This window comes from Anomalospiza imberbis, chromosome 7 (assembly GCF_031753505.1).
Source record: "Anomalospiza imberbis isolate Cuckoo-Finch-1a 21T00152 chromosome 7, ASM3175350v1, whole genome shotgun sequence".
Classification (NCBI taxonomy): Eukaryota; Metazoa; Chordata; class Aves; order Passeriformes; family Viduidae; genus Anomalospiza; species Anomalospiza imberbis.
Window position 1 is genome coordinate 17,141,054 of NC_089687.1, and position 18,067 is coordinate 17,159,120.

Sequence of the window (18,067 nt, forward strand, 5' to 3'; positions counted from 1 at the left end):
CAGTGTGATCTCTGTCCATCTCCTTTGTGTGTTGATGTTGGTAGAGTTGCCTGGATAATACCTAACTCTCAGTGCTGTAAAAGTTGCAGTTAAAAACAAGAGTCAAGATATTGGTGATTAAAGTGGTTCCCAACACACACAACAGCAAGTTTAGTGAGGGCTTACTGAATGTCAAGTATATATAACTACAAAATCAGGAATAATGTACAGGCAACCCCTCAAAACACTTAGGACTTCATTATTATTAAGTGTATAAATACATGTTTGGAGCAGTCCAGGTAAATAAAAGAGCAAAATGGCTACAAAGTGCTACTTAAGCCTACTGACTAGTTTGTTTAATTGTGGCATTTTTATTAGCTGTTAAATTAAATATTAAAAAATATTTAAACTCTCTTAAATATTTTATTTTGTTAAGGCTTTTGATTGCTTCTAAAATAGTTTTAAAAGTAGGTGGAGTTTCAGAGCATAAGTAGGACCTTTTGGGATCATGTTTAATCCAGTAATTGCCACTATCATGCTGTGAGATCTTGGGCAATATTTAATTTCACACTTCTTCATTTTTCTCTTGTTTATTAGTTGGGAGTGACACAATAAATTTTATTGATGTTACTGTGATTAATTGCTGTTGGAGGAAGAAAATACTTTAGAAGTGCTAAGATGTTCTGAGAGAGTATTTAAGTAATTGTTCGGGACTTCTGAAGTTTAACATAATCTCTTAACTTACATTGCACTTAATTATTGTCATCACTATCAGTTTTCAAGGACTTTTATTGAGTTAATAAGTAACAAGGCTGATTGCTGATTGTTTTATTGTGTATTTACTTTCATTCTTCTCTAGAGATGACCCATCTGTGATAAACATTTCTGATGAAATGGCAAAAACTGCTGTGTGGAAGACATTGTTGATATCCTCAGAGAATGCAAAAGATAAGGAGTCAAGCTTTCCTTCTAAAAGGTCTTAATTTTTTTTAAACTTCATTATACTTTATATATTGGTGTCAAACCAATATTAGACTATTTTGCTAGGGATTGGAAAGATTTTTAGCATTTTGCAGTTTTATTTCTTATGTCCAGTCATAATATTCTGAGATCAAAACACAAATTCACTATTTATTTAAAAACATAAATCACAAATATTTGCATGGTACTTAGTAATGCTCCAGTGGAAAATGAAGCTGAGCATGCCTGATGCTTGTGTAATGAACCACCAGCCTCCACCTGGATACTGCATTTGTTCTGCTTGCTTTTGTTCTTTCCTCTTGAAAAAGAAGTGATCATCACTGCCCTGGAAATAGCTGTATGAAGAACCCATTACTCTGAATGCAATCTAATAATATTTGGAGTGAAAATAATTTTATGATTGCATCATTTCTTTACTTTTTTCTGCCTACTTCACTTGTACTCAAAACAGTTAAATAATTTTAGATTTTAGTCCAGTAAAATGAAGACACGTTATTTTATCTGTGCTACAGAGTTACGACAAGAATAAGAAAATATTAAATTCAAGCACAGTGTGATTTTCTAAGATAATTTTTCCACTGCTTCCATAAATTTAAAATGTAACTCTTTTCTATTTAATTTTCTATTTAATTGTTTTGTATCACACTTCTGTCATAAGCTCCCATTCCTAACCTAATCACTCTAGAAGCTGATTCCCCAAAGGTAAGACCCTGGCCCCAACCTTTTCCTTGATTTTGTCTTCCAATTCAAAATAGTGTCACCTTGGAACCCAAATGAGTTGACTTTGTGTAGTTTTTGGGGAGACAGAATGAGAAGAAATTTCAAATAAGAATGTAAAATGTCTTCACTGAAGTCTCAAATATTAGAATTTTAAATTTACTCTGTATTTAAAAAGTGTATTCAAATGTGAAACTGAATTTATTCCTAGTAATCTTTTTTAAAATACAGAATTCTATTCTGCCCATTTCTAAATATATTTTTCAAAAGCCCATGTTTGAAACAGCTAGTCATTGTTTCAAGGTGAACAGATGCAGTAAGAGAACACTGGTAGTGATAGTGTTTTTTTAATTTTGTCACCCCAAAATGGGATGTTGCCTTTCAGAGTTCTTCCTTTCCCTGTACTGCATGAACCAGGCTGAGCAGTTGATGACCAGAGAACCTTCATTTCAGACACCCATGCAGCAGCCCACTAATGTGGTCATTTTGATGATATTTCACTGACAGTCAAAATAGCATAGCTCTTATTTGCCTTCCACCCTACACCTGGACTGAAAAGGATCCTGAAAGGTCACTGAAATCAGTGTGGTGCACGGGAGGAGGATGTACTGGAGGGTTTTCTTATGTCAAGTGCCTCTGCTGTCCAGGCTGTGAATGCCTGGAGAAAGAGAAGAACCTGATGTGGTACATTCACAGCCCCTGGGTACACAGGAGTTGTAATTTTCCTGGTGGATGTTGCTTTCTTTGGTGATATGATAGACGATGTAAACTTGACCCTCTGAACAAAGAGCATCCACACAGATTGTGTCTCAGATAAGAGATTTGCCCTTTAAACTGCAGTGAAATAGCAACTGATTTTCTAAAGGTCTTATTTTCAATCTGTTCTTGTATCTTTGCTCTTGAAAACAAAGACTCAGGAGAAAAGATTTTTCTGGTTTTAGATATGAGTGTCCCATTGTAAACAACCAACCTTAAACACTCTGAAATCCTGCATTTTCAGGTGCTCTAGTTTGTCTCAAATTCTGAGAGAGGAGTAGATTCAAAGAGCTTTAATCCTGAAAGACTTTCTGATAAGCAAAGCCATGACCAATTTTAATATTAAGTCATATTAGGGATAGAACTACAAAAATATTATAGAACGTAATGCATGTATCATTAAATGAGGATATAGTTCAATCCTGGGTAATTAGTGAGGAAAAAAAGCTTGGAATGGTAGAAGTTGTAAGGATAATTTTTGCAAATGATCAAGATCAGCAGTATTAAATTAACAATTTCCACAGTGAAGGGTACCTTATCATAGAGGGGGAAAAAAATCTCATTTTGAAATAAATTTTACTGATGCCTTGTGAATTTAGTACTTCCTTTCTCCTGTCAGTTCTGCTTCCTTATATCTCACAATATTATTAAATGGGGATAATTAAATTATGATAGTATACTATGATTTTATGTAATGCCTTTTATGCAAGGCACTGACCAATTAACAGGAAGTTACTCATAGTAATTAAACACTGAGTTGACTTGGCCAATTATAAACTAAGATCACCTACAAAAAGAGATTTTAGACAGGAAGTGTTTATACAAATGACTTCCCAGTCTCATGCATGGATAGTTTCTATCACAAGATGTGCCCTGGCCCTGATTCTGTGAAGTGGCATAGTGTGAGAGAGCTCCTACATCCCAGGCTCCTGAATGGTTTTACCTGTCTAAAGAGAGGACTTACAAGGATTCAGTCAAGTTGCCTAGCCATAGAGGCACCTGAACTTTACAATTTTCCAACCTTCATTTTTTATAATAAAAATTCCCAGGGACCTAAAGGTCTGCTTTTGAGCCTTTCTTGGTAGAACAGAACACCAGTGCACCTATCTGAAGCACAGCCCTCTTTGGTACGTGTAACTAGACATTCCTCTGTCTTTGCTTGTAGTACTAGCCCTCCAGAGAGCAATTTCAAAGCATATGCAGATCTGACCATGGACAGGAGATAGACTTCGCTGGTCTTTTAAAGTATTGGAGAAAGAGGTATCTGTCACTTGGTAGATACGTGTTCCCTTTTGGACCTGAAGATAGGAACATCCCACATCCCAGACCTTCCTGCTCAGGCGTGTTAGGCTACTCCCTTGCTAGGGAGGAAGAGAGCTCCAACTCCTTTACAGATCCACCAGTGACGTGTTTTACTGGAAAAAGACTGGACTTGTCCTTTTTTTTTCAAATTTCTCAAGGCATTAAAGCCCACATCTGCAGGAGCTGCTCAGAGATGTGAATCCTAAATAGAAAGAAGACTTTCCTGGTATCACAGAGGCACCTAAAACGTGGAAATATTATAGACTGTAAGGCATACAACACCTCAGTGTTTGCTTTTACTAAGCACAGGTAACTCCCTGCCTGCTGTACTGCTGCACTTTCAATTCACCCCCCCTTCGGAATTTGTTTGCATACCCTTTGTGTGCAGAAAGTGTAACGTACCCAATTCTATCACTGTTCTACAGAAGGTGACAGGTTTGGCACTTGAAGTGGCAGAAGTTGGTATTCTTTAGCTATTTCCATTAACACCTCTGGAAGCTGCCATAGGCATAGAAGTAAGCTTTGGCTGAACTGAATTGTATCCTTAAAGCAATTTTTATGTGAAGAAAAATGTCAAATGATTGTAGAATTGTGCATGAATCGCCTTAAGAATTTGAGAATTGATCTTGCTTCCTTTAAGCCTTGCGTAACTCAGCCTATTTCTCATTCATTCTAGTTAAGGAATTATTCCCATGAAACCTGGTAGGTTATGTTCTTGCTACAGGTTTGTTCTCAGAACCATCTGGTTTTTTTAGATACCCTGCCACTCTTTGTTGAAGGCTTGATTTGCCTGTGTTGTGGAAGCCTTTTTACATTTTCATACTGTGATTGAGACTCATTGGAAGAACATGACTTTTTATTTATTTACGCTGTTGTAAATTAGGACACTCACACAAAAAATCATCTGCTTTGCACGTATATTGCTTTCTGTAGGCAAATCAACATTGTTTTAACTGGGAAAAAAAAAAAAGCTGAATCCAAATTTGAACTCTGGTTTAGTGTTCTGAATGATACAGCTTGTGTCTGATCTTTCAGGCTTAAAAAAAAAAAATCCTTATAATGTATACATGAGGTAGTATGTATTACACTCCACATGGAGAGTATTGTCTCTCCCCATCCTCCACAGACTTCTGCTCTCCCCAATCAAGACTGAAAGCCAAATATTTGTTGGATATTGGCTTGCACTACTCTAGTTCAGAAACATGCCTTCTAAATGTACAGTTGAACAAGAGAATACATTTTAAAGACAAGAAATACTTACTGTGACCTCTTGTTTGTTCCATTTAAAAATGTGCTGGTATTGTCCGAGAACAGTACCATTACCATTATTTAGTAAATTAAGTTGTATTTGCCAAAAAAGAAAAAAATAAGTGGCTATCTTTGCTTGCATGCTGGCTGTCTGTGCATCTTAAGTTCTTTACCTACCTTGTCACTAAAATGCTGCCTGATGTCTTCTACACCATTCAGCACAGAAATTTTCACTTGCTTTCCCCGTTTGTGCCATGAAGCATGAAAAATAAAGTATCTGTGCAATGTTGGCTTTCAGGTAGATTATTATACATATATAGTTGTGTGTGTGATAGTGCTACCATAACTCTATTTTTTTTTTGTTTCCCCTTTCGTTTCCTAGTGCTGAAATCAGAAAAGAGAAGAAAGCTGACTCAGGGAAAGGTGTTGACCGGGAGACTTGTCTATGACTTGCTCTTCAAGTAATTTTTTTACAAATGAATTAAAGGAGTGCCACAACCACTAAATATAAATTATTTACCTTGTAACTTTTGTCTTTCATCTCAAACTAGCACAGGTAATGTAGTGCAATACTTGTCTCATTCCACCTTGTCTAGTATCAATGTAAATGTCTGCAGTAGCCAATGCAAAAAATCTTTGTGTTCGTTGCTGATCTTGGCCATTTATCAGTACTTGTATCAGAAATGTAAGAAGCAAATTTTCTTTCAAATTCAACTTTCCTGTGAATAGGTTTGTACTGTATTTTGCTACTTTTTCTGTGTGAAAATACTTAATAATCTTGATTCAAGATGAACTTGAAAACCCTTGTTCCAATTTTTTTTTTAAATCACCTAACTAGTAAATGATTTCAGGAGACCCAAACTGACGAGCAAACATTAAGAAGTTTATAAAATAACAACTGATCTGACCCTGTGAATAAACTAACAAGGATTATACTTTCCTCCTTCATCTGTCCATTTGAAGTCATGGATTCAGTTTTGCAATGTCAATTGCAGGGTCAGATTCTGTATTTGTGAAGTTTTACTTGATTTAATACAGTGTATTTAATATTAAAATTTGTATGTAACTGGAACATAGTCCTATATATATATAAATATATATATATATAAAATTATATATTAAAACATTTTCTCACCTTAGTTAAAGAACACCACCACATCCTTTGATGTGAAACATGGGTACAGTATTTCGTAAAATGCAATCTGTGATTACGGTCTCTTATCTTGTATTGTATGAATGTTGCCATGGTAGGCCAAACAAATGCATTTTGTCATTAATCAATCCATTATTTTATAATAGGGAAAATTTTGTAGATACAAACTATACCCCACATGCAGTTTTACCACCTGCCCAATGATCTTCCTCTTTATTGCCTAAAATTCAGCCACATAAAGGACGTATTTATATTGTCTTCTCTCCACTAACAACTATAAACCTCTTCATTTCAGAGATTGTGTATGATACTTAAATGGGTATCCTGCTGTTGTTTTGTTACAGCTCTTTATTATTCCATCAAGTACATATTGATTAAAAGATAAAAACAACATTGCAAAGTAAAATGTGGCTATAAGGCTATTACATTTTTTGTAATGGATTTTGTTACTGCCTGATCCTTCAAGCTGTTCTTTTGTGTAAAAGACTGCGAGATTAGGTATTGAATGAATAGGGATGTGGAACTGAAGTTTTATTGTGTTATTTGGAGTTCAGTGATTTTTAAATTTTTTAAGATAAATTTTTAAATTATTAAAATGAAAGCTAACTCTCAGTATTATGCTGTAACTTTAAATCTTAAAAATAAGAATTGTGGTCTTGCAATCTTTGTAAGAACTCATCCATAGGGCTCCAACATTCCTCAGCTTTCCCAAATATGCTAATTTTCTATACACCTTGTGAACAAGTTTTCTGATTCAGCACATTTAAAGTATTCCAATGTTTTTGTGTATGTGAGTGTGTATGTTTTAATACTTTAGCCATAAATAATTGCATTTTGCTGCAAACTTAATAGGGTCACTGTTCTAAATTTACCTTAGCATTTTCAAAGCCCATTAAAAGCCATTTTTATGGAGAAAAAAAATCTAATGGACGCAAAGAAGGATTCACATCTAATTCAATGTTTTGTATATGTAAATTTAGGAAAAAAATTCTGATGCATTAAGGTTAAATGCTTTGTTTTGTGTACTTGATGATAAATTGTAAGATTACAATTGTTTTAAGGTTAGTATAGAAGCTCAATACTGGTTTGTCCTGAAAGCAGCCTGATGGTGTTTTAACATGTTGCTGACTTTGTTACAGATAATGTATACAATCAAAATGTATTAGCTTCACTTGACCAACTCCTAGAATATTAAGAAATCAGTGTATTCAATGGCATTCTGTATTTCTGTTCAGTATTTCAGAGTGGTTTTATTTTAAAACACTCTGGTTTTGCGTGAATTTAAGTGCTTTTCCAATGCTAATCTTAACGTTCTGAAATCACACACAATGTAAAGCAGATGTAGTGCTATATTTACTTCTAATTTCATATTCCTGGTCAAAATTACTCAACTTCTTGGATGTAATTTATTACAAAAGTTTATGTGTACATGTGAATAGACTATTGTGTTTTTCACAATTAAGATATGTTATGTGAAAATAAATATTTATCCTAACTAATTTTCAATTTTATTTTTACACTGCAAAACCCAGAAGAGGTTTGCAATACCATGCGATATTTGAAATGTCTACCTGACCTGAATGGGCTTCACAATTTAATGAGTGGTAGAGCCCAGCGTGGCTCCCTTTTCAAGTGGAATCTCACTGAAGCATGCAAGGCTGTGAGTGTTGCTCCCTGCGTGGAGCTGGTGGTGATGCACTTGGTCTGACCTTAGCAGTAAGTGTGACACCGGGGACAGCTCAGAGCTCGCTATTCCAGGAAGAGAATGGGAATGAAGCTCCAATTTACTACTCCTCAGTTGGCCCCCCTTCCTCCTGAGAGAGAATATTCGGACAAAGCAGGAGTAGTCAGATCTTTTTAGAGATCAGTGGGTAAGGTCATACATTTTAAAATGCTTCTGCTCTTCTCAGAACCCTAAATTTTTGCTACTGAAAAACTTTAAGGCCGTGAATCACAGTACTACATACAGTATTGACTCCATCTTACTAAATCCCTTTTGAGCTTTTTCACCAATTACTAAACCAAAGACTAGAAGTCTCCTAGCCTAAGAATGGTAACAGTGACACCTCAAGCTTCTGCTGCTTCTGTTAGGATTTTACACAAAGTGTATTGTACAACAAACTTAAACATCCATTTCACACAGGAAAAAAATACAGAGAAAACCCATAATTGGTAGGTGTGCAAATAACTAGCATGTTTCAGTAATTCAGGCACAAATGACTTCTAGCCTTGGACATTAATGAAATGAGCTAGATATTTTCTGTGCTCTCAGTTTTAGTTATTTACCTGTGCCCATGTAATTCAAGAGAGTTGTCAGTTCCCTGAGGCAGCTCTATCATCCTATTGCCTGCATTATTTTTGGAGCTGAGGGAGTTCTACCAGAGTGAAAAATTAGACACTGAATTGATGTTAATTAGGACACTTATTACAGCAATGAAATTTTCTTTTGTTTTAAAAGTTGTATCCTTGTCTATTAGCAGCATATCTTAGAAGTTGCTTTCCAAAGTAAGATAATTAGCATTGCATTATGTAATGCCTTGCAGATTAAGACAGTTAAAAGGGGATGATGTATTGAGAGTACAGAAGAGTTTCCCAGTGAGATGCTAGAATCATTAACGTAGGTCAGATGCAAAGAATTGCATCTTAATGAAAGACTTAGACCATATAATTTCTTGTTTCACTTATTTTTTAAAATGTTTCTTTGATTATACCAATTCTTGCACTTATTTAATGAGAGCCTAGTGAAAGTAGTATTCTGGCTTACTGAAACACTTTTTTTTATGACAGTGTGGGTGATAACATTAAAAGAAATCCTAACTATTTACCCTTGCATACACAAACCATATGATAATGATAATCTTTTTTTATAACCTGTCTGTGTTGCTGGGCTCTACCTTATACTGATATAGGTTTCTTTGCCTTGAGTCAAAAGAATGAGAGATGTGATGATAAAACATCTTGGAGATAACGGACAGCCTGTAATCCTGTAGAACTTTTAACAGTGGTGCTAGTCTACATTAGAGCCACTACTCCCTTGAACCCAAAATGGTATTTGCAAAAACCCGCTCCAGTGTGTTTCAAAAAAATGCCAACAAACAGAACAAAACTGCCCATCTTATTTTGTGAGTCAAGGAATTGTTTGTGAAAACAAAATCTGATTTTCTATTTGAGACTTTCTCATTTAAGGATAAGCTGCACAAAGTGTCTTAACATTCCTCCCCATGCTTTATCTGTCTGCATGAGTACTTTTACATTCACACCTAATGTCACTAATAACCCACAATACAGACATAATCAGATGCTGGCATGTAATACCAAGAAGCTAAGTGTTAGATAATCATGTCACACTCCATTACATGATACCATCACATAAAATCAGAAGCTTCACTGTAAATCATCCTCAAAATTAATGGGAATTTAAAAAAAATTCGAATGTTCTTTTTCTGAAGCAATATTTTCAATGATATGGACTACACCTCCTTTCATAAATTAATGTCTTTATTATTTTAAAGCAGTACAAGTAGATTGCATTTTTTCTATGTGAAATTAAGAAAACTAATCCTCAGATTAGATGGAGAAGCCTACCTGGAGTGCTGTAAAGAAAGCTGATATTTATTGGTAGGCTGTAAGGGAAAAGCAGTTTTGCCAAAAAGCCCGTTCACAGGAGAGTGACAGTCCAGCCCTAGCTGTAAGTGACCACAAGTTCGCATTGTAATGTTTTATGTTGCACTGTAAGAACCAGTTTCCATTCACCAGTACATGAGCAACTTCTGCATTAAATAAATGGGGCTCCTGTTCCCAGAGGAGATTTTGCAGTGCAGATTCCCAGTGTAGCAGCTGTTTTTACTATAAAATAAGCAAAAATCACAGTACCATATGATAGCACACAAAGAAATTCAGTGCCATTGGTTTGATTAGGTATCATTCAAAATCTTTGGTGAAAGCTTGTTATGTGCTTGCCTTGCAAGGGTTCTACAACTGTAATACAAGGGAATGCAGAGAAAACACACTTCAGGAACTGCAGTATAAAGTATTTCAATCTGCATATATTAACATTGCAGTATTCCTGATACCTATTTTAAAATAATAATTATCAAGCTTTACTAATTTCTGCAAAAACGTTTCTTCATTATTTTCACAGAAATTACCCCAGGGTTCATTTCATTTTTGATGGAAACATTATTATATTTTTATTCTGCAACTGATTGCCATGTGACATTTTATCATTAATTTCTCTGATATACAAACTGAATTTTTCTCTTTTAGACTGAAATATCAAAAGGTAATTACTCAAGCAAGTACCATGCTTCCTAGAAGTCTCCAACATCATTCTGGTGATGTTAAGACCCGATTAAGTACAATCAATAAAAATGCAATAGTTGCTTGGCAACAGGAATCATTATAAAGATTAGCATTTCATCGTGTACACCGGTATCCCAAGAGCTGACTCTTATCTCATCTTGATTTATACTGGCTCAGAGTACATTATCATGAGAGTTTTCTGGAGAAGTACCATCACTAACAGGCAAAATGCTGGTGCTAGTGCAGTGAGAAACACTGCTTTATGAAGTGACTCATATGGGTATAAATATGCTTATGTGCTTGACCGGAGATGGAATGGTCTTTGTCAGTGTACCACTGTGTGAAAGAGAAATACAGAGAGTGTTAGTTGCAGCTACATCTAAATGACAGAAATCAAACATGACAGACATAAAAACCTGTGCAATAATTTAAAATGATCCTAGCACGAGGCTTTCAGCATGGAGGCAAAGACATGATGGGGTAGGAAGCTGCTATGACACAAGCTCCTTCTTTGCATGTGGGACATGCTCTGTTTTTATGCTGAAGGTGTAAAAACAACATGTGGCTTGTCCACATGGAGGGCAGATTCAGCTGTTCAGTTATGAGGGGTGCCTGACCTCTCTCTCTGTATGTCCTTTGAGTTTGGCTGAAGAAAACCATGCACTTGGCCTCCTTCTACACATCCTCCTTTCTAGCACTGCTCCCCAAGGGCCGAGAGAATGTAGGAAAGGAAGAGCTTGCACCTTAGTCTGAGAACTTCCATGCACAACATAAGAAATAGCAAACAACTGCTTGTCTTACAAGTACAGTAAACACCAGACGTGATGAACACGCTATCTGGGATTTTGTTGAAGCCAACCTTTCATTTTATCTTATCTGTAAGACACTATTCATTGCACTTGGGTATATGCAAAGGTTGGGACTGGCTGTTTGTCTGAGAACACAAAAAATTTAAGAAAATGAAAGATTAGGTAAAAAGGATTGAGTATGAGATGGTATTGCTTTACAGTTTTTCTTGCGCAGAAATAAAATACATGCTTTATGTTCACGTTTCAGTTACTGAACATGAAATGCAACGATATGAACTTTCATTTAAGAAGGCAATGAATTTATACCTTACCACAGGGAGCTTATGTTATTATTCTCATTTGTATAATGATAAACAAAACAGAACCATACCATTGCCTGAAAATCCACTTCAGCATCAACAAGAGCTTTGGAAATCTGTGCTGCTTGCTGAAAGTGAACATTATCTGAAAAGTGGAAGAGGAAAAAGGTAAACAAAAACTGCTTCTGTAATACTCTGGGGGAAAATCAAAGCATTGTACACACTAGACTCCCCAGCACTGCTGACTGAAACACAGATTAGTTGCAAAAATCGGTATTATTTTATTGACGCAAATGTAACAGCCTTGCCCCTTCATGCTTTTGTTTTGTCAGTAGTAGAATTGCGAACCTGTCTGTAATACTAAAATGTCTAATTAACTGCAACTCACCATCTGCTGTTCCATGAATAAGGAGATATTCAACTTCCTTGAATTTTTCAGCTCTGGCCATTACTGTTGAACTCTGAAATTAAAGGAAAAAAAAAGGTGCTATTTATTAGGGTATGACTTGCTACCAACTGAATTTGATTCATGTTGACACTGTCTGGGGTCCTTCAGCTCAAACCAAGCACAGCCCTGCTTACCCCCCTCTGAGCTGCCGTGGGACTCGGTCACACATCCAGGGGCTGGGTGCCCCCACTCAAACCACCCCACACCCACCTACAGCTGTCACCAAGGTTATGGCTGCCAAGGAACAGGCAGCTGCAGAGGGGAAGAGCTCTGCACGGAGGTGCACATTCAGTGCATGGCCAGCATGGTGGTAGCCTGCAGCAACACCATGTGCCATGGGTTTCCTGTTTGACTGCAGATAAGTTAAAAAAAATGTTGCCATGGCAACAGTGCACCCTGTGAGAGCAAGGAGTAGATCTTGCAGAGGCTATGCACATTATCTTCCCCACAAGGTTCACCTGCAGGTAAGGCACCAGAACTAATAATGCCTCAGTCTCCAGTAAAACTGGGTAACAAGAAGTTTAGAAAAATGTGCTCTCCAAATATGAAGGAGAGATGCCTGAATGAAAATCACTAGACCAAATCTCTAAACAGAAGTCAAGCTACATTTTGGGAATGGAAATACGATACAGTAATGAAAAGATTAAATAATCAGTGACTATGATTAATCAAGAAATTTAATACATAGTAACAACATATTCCCTGGAACATTCTAGCCCGCCTGACTTGCTACTGTGACTAAAGAAAGAAGACAGTAAGGATTGCAGATAAGATTTTTAATTTGGGCAAGCAAAGGGAGTAGGATGGTACTCTGCCATGAGCAGAGGAAGAAGAGAACAAAAGGGACAAGACATTTTAGGCTTAATAAGACAACCCAGTTAATCTGGCAAGAAAAAAAAAATAAAATTATGAACAGAATTTAGTGATTTGCCTTTTTTCTTCCCAACTTGTATTAAGGCTGTATCCTTGCACAAGGATTTGCATTTAGTACCCCAAAAAGTCAAATACATTATACTGCCAAGACACAGAAGTGTTCTGATTTCCTTATGTCTCTTGTACACTCACGAATCTTTAAAGCAAGTACAAATATTAAATTCCTTTTTTCGTGGCAGAATAGTGTACCAGAACCCTTCCATACATGAAATGAGTTCTGTGTATGTATTCAATGAAATCTAAAAACCAAGTTCAGCAGAGAGGGCAAAAAACCCCACCCTCCACGCTGTAAAACATTGCAGTTACCCCCTTTTGATAGTCAAAGGCTAGAGAGCACCAGAAATTCAGTACATGCAAATCCACCGACAGTGGAAGCATGACACTTTCTATTTAGATGATTTGGTATCATGGAGTAAGAACATTTAGCTGTGAGTGCCAAAACATGGAGAGAGCACTTTGATGCACTGAGGAGCACTGGTAAACCAGCTGACCAAAAGAACAAATGAGAAAGAAATGGCTCAGTGAGATTAAAGACAAAACAACCCCAACAAAAACAAAACAAAAAACCCCTAAACCAACAAGTATCCTTTGAGTAAATAGTTTTCCACATGTACAGAGGGAAAATTGATAGATCACTGTGCCGTGCTTTCTTCCAGAAAAGCAGTGCTGTTTTAAGTAAACCTTCTGTGAGTGGAAGCCTTATTTAAGCTACACTTCTGAGAACTTGACTTGGCAAAAGCCATTTTAGATTTTTCCTCTTCAGACATTAAATAAAATAAAGTTATTTGTAAAAATACTTTAGAAAGAAGAAGCATATGAGATACTTTCTCTGCTTTTTTATCATTGGTGATACTTCACTTGCTGTACTCACAGTCAACATGAAGAGTCCCTTCCCTAAAACATGCTTTAAGGACACAGTACCTTTGTGTCCTTAAAGAAGGTTGCAAGATAGGGAGCACTCTCAAGTAGGCACAGTCAGACAACAAAGCAACAGCAGCTGAACAAACCTTAAGTGGACAGCAAAAAAATACAACTTTATTTACCACTTCTGTTTTACAGTTACACTGCTGGGACAAAGGCTCTGAAAAGGTAATGTGCACAAGTACTTAGAATTAGGCCCTGCTGAGAGTAACTGGCTTTTCTAAAGATCACACAGCAGTCAACATTTTATCAGCATTCCGCAAACAAGTTAAGGTTTGGCTGAAATTGAAGGTCTCTCTCCCTTTAGCATATTCTCAGATAATAGAACAAATGTCAAATCAGTACAAGATGGCATATTTACAAAATTGTACCCTGTTTTGCATAACCTAATGATGCAGCAGTTCTTAAGGACTGAACATTTCAAATCTGCTAGAAAAAGATTGCCAAATCTATGACTGTTTCAAACACTTGCCAAAAGCATATCAAATTCAGAGTGAACTGCAAAATAATGTTCTCACAAGTTGAACAGTCTCTTCGGTATGCTTTACATGGCTACTGCGTCTGACCTCCAGAGCTCTGCCCCGATTCAGTCTCAAGTCTTTTGCATCAGAGATGTTTATTCCAGGCCGCCAGATTCTCTGCCATTCAGCCTAGGATTATATTAGGAGCACCAGCCATGCTTGCTCCTCTCTTTTACAAAGCTCTAATTTTCAATAGTTTACAACTACCTTAAAAGACACTGAACATACCTAATTAGCCCACTTAGGAGTGTGAGTCCTCCCTGAGACTTGACTCCTGACAAAAAATATTTAACATCTCATATTCTCTGCCTTCAATAAAGTAAAACCTAATGTCACAGTAATACAAAGGCAGGATGTACCCCTCTAACCACAACTAGTTTCTTTAGTCTATATATTCAGTCATTAATAATACTCTGCATGTCAGGAATGTGCCTAGCAGTGCTAATCTTCTCTAAGGAGGTGTGTACACCATCTCATTTCTTTTAAATCAGGGTGCGTACTACAGTTTATGAAACTTTTCTCTTTTCATGCCAACTTTACAGCAATGCAGCAGGATAGAGAATATATGGTGCAGCACACAAACCTGACAGCACAGTTAGCAGTGCAAGCTTTAACAGCTTCAGCTGTATGTACTAGCTTTCAGTACAGATTCTGCATTCACCTCAAAAAACATTCATTTCAGCCAACAGCTCTCGTCAGTGTCAACGGGCCAGGAGGCTGGCTATTGGGACAGGGACAGGGATCAAAGGGGCTGTAAGCCAGGTACATCCTGGGCTGAAGTCAGTAAGGGTCTTCAGCAATAACAAAATTGCACAACACTGTCACTGAAGCTACATGAAAAATAACAAACTCACTTCTCTACCTGCCCCACCCTCCAGGTTAAAAGTAAAGTCCAAGTACTATATTATTTTGAGCTTTTAACACAAACAAGGATTTAAGTTGCATTTTCCTTCCCCTAGGAGCAGCAGCGAAGTGTGACAATCTGATCTAGGCAATTACTCCTCCTCCATCTAGCCACCATTCTCCCCAATTAGTCCTCTGAGTAACACATTTGAAACCTTTAGCTCTTTGGTACTGGCAGTTTCAACGTGGCCATTGCCAGCAATGGATACCATGCCAAGAAAATCCGACTCCTGGCTTGAAAGGATTAAACAGTCCTCTGTTGCCATCTGTGCCGTGAAGCTGGTGAGTGACTTTGTGCACCCAGAGCGTTAACGTTCGTTCTGCACAGCGACAGTGACTTGTATTTACACTGCTACCTCGCAGACCTCCTACTGTTCCCATGCCTTAAAGAAACACATTTGGAAAAAGGCAGGCAGGTGGCTGCAGGCTGCTGGTCAGTTCCTGCTGGGCCCAGTAGCTCAGCGGTTACAAGAGGGAGACACAGACACAGTACCAAGGTGTCCAGCAGTCACTACCATTGTCCCCAGTCTTGACCAGAACGTCTCATACAGCAGTTGACAACACTAGAGTACTGTAAATAAATGTCAAACCACATGTTTCAGTACATATATGTAGGTATTTATATGTTCTATCATACTTTTCAATCAATGCAACAACCCCCACCCTTTTTTCTACCCATGACACTTTTTTAATGCACACAACAATGCTAACTGTCTTCTACCCTGCTTACTAACCCAAACACAGAGAATGCTCTGACTCCTCCTCGAACATCAGTGTTTGGTTCCAGTATCACCATGGCTGGACTGTGAAACAGTTTTCTGTGAAACATTCCAATAACCAGGCCACAAAGTACCCCTCAGATTCCTCACAGTTCTCCCATAGCCTCTGTATTTTCATCTCGGCCTGATGTTTAACAAAACCTAACAGAATGTTTTGTTGCTCTGCCTTATGCCCAGCTACCTGTGACTTCAAAAAGCCCTTGAGGCAACAAAAATCATCTGGCACATGGAAGAGCAAGTCAAACAATTGATTAATCATGCTCTAACAACGACGAACAAGCTACCAGCAATTTGCTTTCAGTAGGACAAATGCAAATTCCCTCACTCCGGTGCAAACACTGGTCATTTTAGAACAAACTTTGGACACCCTATTTATGGAGATCGGGCCAACATTTCAGTCCTGACACTGCTGGCTCTCAGTTGGTCTGCAATTTGATATGCTCACAGTACAGACAGATTAGCCTACCTGTCAAAGTAGTCTAGTATTGAGGAAATTTTGCTTTCCCTGGAAAAAACCTGCAGATTCCTAAAGCAGGGAAGTTCACACAATACCCATTAAAAAAAAAAATTACATTTCAGAAAGAATGGGAGTACATTTGTTTTTTGTGAAAAATGTTTAAGATAAAGCATACTTTGCTCACGAACATATAAATTTTAAACCAAATTTGTTTATTGGTGATCAGAATAAAAGTTTTTACAGCTTGTTTTATGGTCTGCAAAATAGTCAAATGAAAGTGCATGTAAAAAAACCCCAAAACACTAACACATCAAACAAACAACAGAAACCCCACAACATTCACCAAGAGGAAGCAGCCTTGTGCAAATCCAAACACGAGAGTACAGCTTCTAACAGCACGATGCAACAGTTCTAGCAGGAAAGAAGAAACAAACTTATTTCTCCCCACAGGGAAAGAACTAAACTGTTTAAAGTACAATATACCAGTTTAGAAATGAAACAACAGACAAAAAATGAAATAAAGTGATTTTTTCTTACATTATAATTCTTCAGATTATCATTTTCTGTAGGAAGGCCCATGTATCGCTCTGTGTATATTGAATCTGAAATTTAAAAAATCCCAAAATTAGAATCTGCTACTTAATTTTCAGTCTGTCTACCATCAATTTTACTCATCAATACAAGCAGTAACAATGCATAGTGGAAATAGGTTTTCCACAATGAGGGGTGTAGGTAACCATCCTTATTCAGAATAGTTAATCTTCTTGTTGCCATGGACACCTGAATGCTGAATATTAATATAGTACTTTGTGTCAGTGTTTCCTTATTGTTATTCTTTCAGTAAACCTAAAAAAAATGACTGAAGATGTTGCAGTAAATAACTAGCATTTGAAAAAAAAATCTTATTTATTTTACCTAAATGTTTACTACCAAAAATCTATACTATGCAAATATAGTAGTGTCTTAGGATTCAGATTGGATGAAAAAAAAAAATTATTTTCCACGTATTTTTTTGCCATTTTACCATTTGCAGATTGGCAGCTTTGTTTTAAACCATACAAATTCATGCTCTGCTGCCATATTCTAATGCCCATTTGACTTCTCATCAGAGTTGTTGCACTAGAGGTTTTTTTATGCTGAATATGTATGCCTCCATAGTCCTTCATTTAACTAGGTAAAAGTGGAATTTTAGAGATCTTGATCATTAAAAAAATATTTCCTGTCATACTGTAATAGTCATATCCTAAATATTCTGAAGACATTGCAATGTCCCCAGCAGACTACTGCTACTGCCTGGCAGTATGATCTGATCTGCTGAATTAGCTATTATACAGCCTGTGTGCTAGTTGCAGAATGATAAATTATGCCTTCTTTAGCAGAGATTTGCCAGGGAAATCTTTCCCTTGAATGATTTTGGACAAATAAATATGAGGAAAATGTTAAAATGTGTTCAGATTGTACCAGAACCTATTTATAACTTTACATAATTTTTTCAGTCAGGGAGGAGGGCCCCTATAACTAGCCCATTTCTATCCTCATGCAACTGCTTGAAACCTTAT

General features: G+C 36.9%; 2 protein-coding genes across 11 annotated transcripts in view; one reads left to right on the forward strand and one right to left on the reverse strand.

Annotated features, from left to right (window-relative positions):
- The window catches only part of SLC4A10 (solute carrier family 4 member 10), a 151,024-nt gene extending 143,389 nt beyond the window's left edge, over positions 1-7,635 (forward strand). For 5 of the 10 annotated variants that reach the window (XM_068195665.1, XM_068195659.1, XM_068195656.1 and 2 more), the window contains 2 exons: positions 839-955; positions 5,366-7,635. In XM_068195665.1, the coding sequence (XP_068051766.1) occupies positions 839-955; positions 5,366-5,432 (184 nt within the window). In that variant the 3' untranslated portion in view covers positions 5,433-7,635. Of the gene's footprint in view, positions 1-838; positions 963-3,893; positions 4,031-4,411; positions 4,460-5,365 lie in introns of those variants that run through there. The other 5 variants (XM_068195661.1, XM_068195664.1, XM_068195663.1 and 2 more) reach the window with 4 other exon arrangements.
- Positions 7,636-9,649: 2,014 nt separating this feature from the next.
- The window catches only part of DPP4 (dipeptidyl peptidase 4), a 40,461-nt gene continuing 32,043 nt past the window's right edge, over positions 9,650-18,067 (reverse strand). Inside the window, exons 23-26 of the mRNA XM_068195668.1 lie at positions 17,046-17,110; positions 11,935-12,007; positions 11,618-11,691; positions 9,650-10,774 (exon numbers count right to left, since the gene is read on the reverse strand). Of these exons, the coding sequence (XP_068051769.1) occupies positions 10,676-10,774; positions 11,618-11,691; positions 11,935-12,007; positions 17,046-17,110 (311 nt within the window). The 3' untranslated portion in view covers positions 9,650-10,675. The remainder of the gene's footprint in view (positions 10,775-11,617; positions 11,692-11,934; positions 12,008-17,045; positions 17,111-18,067) is intronic.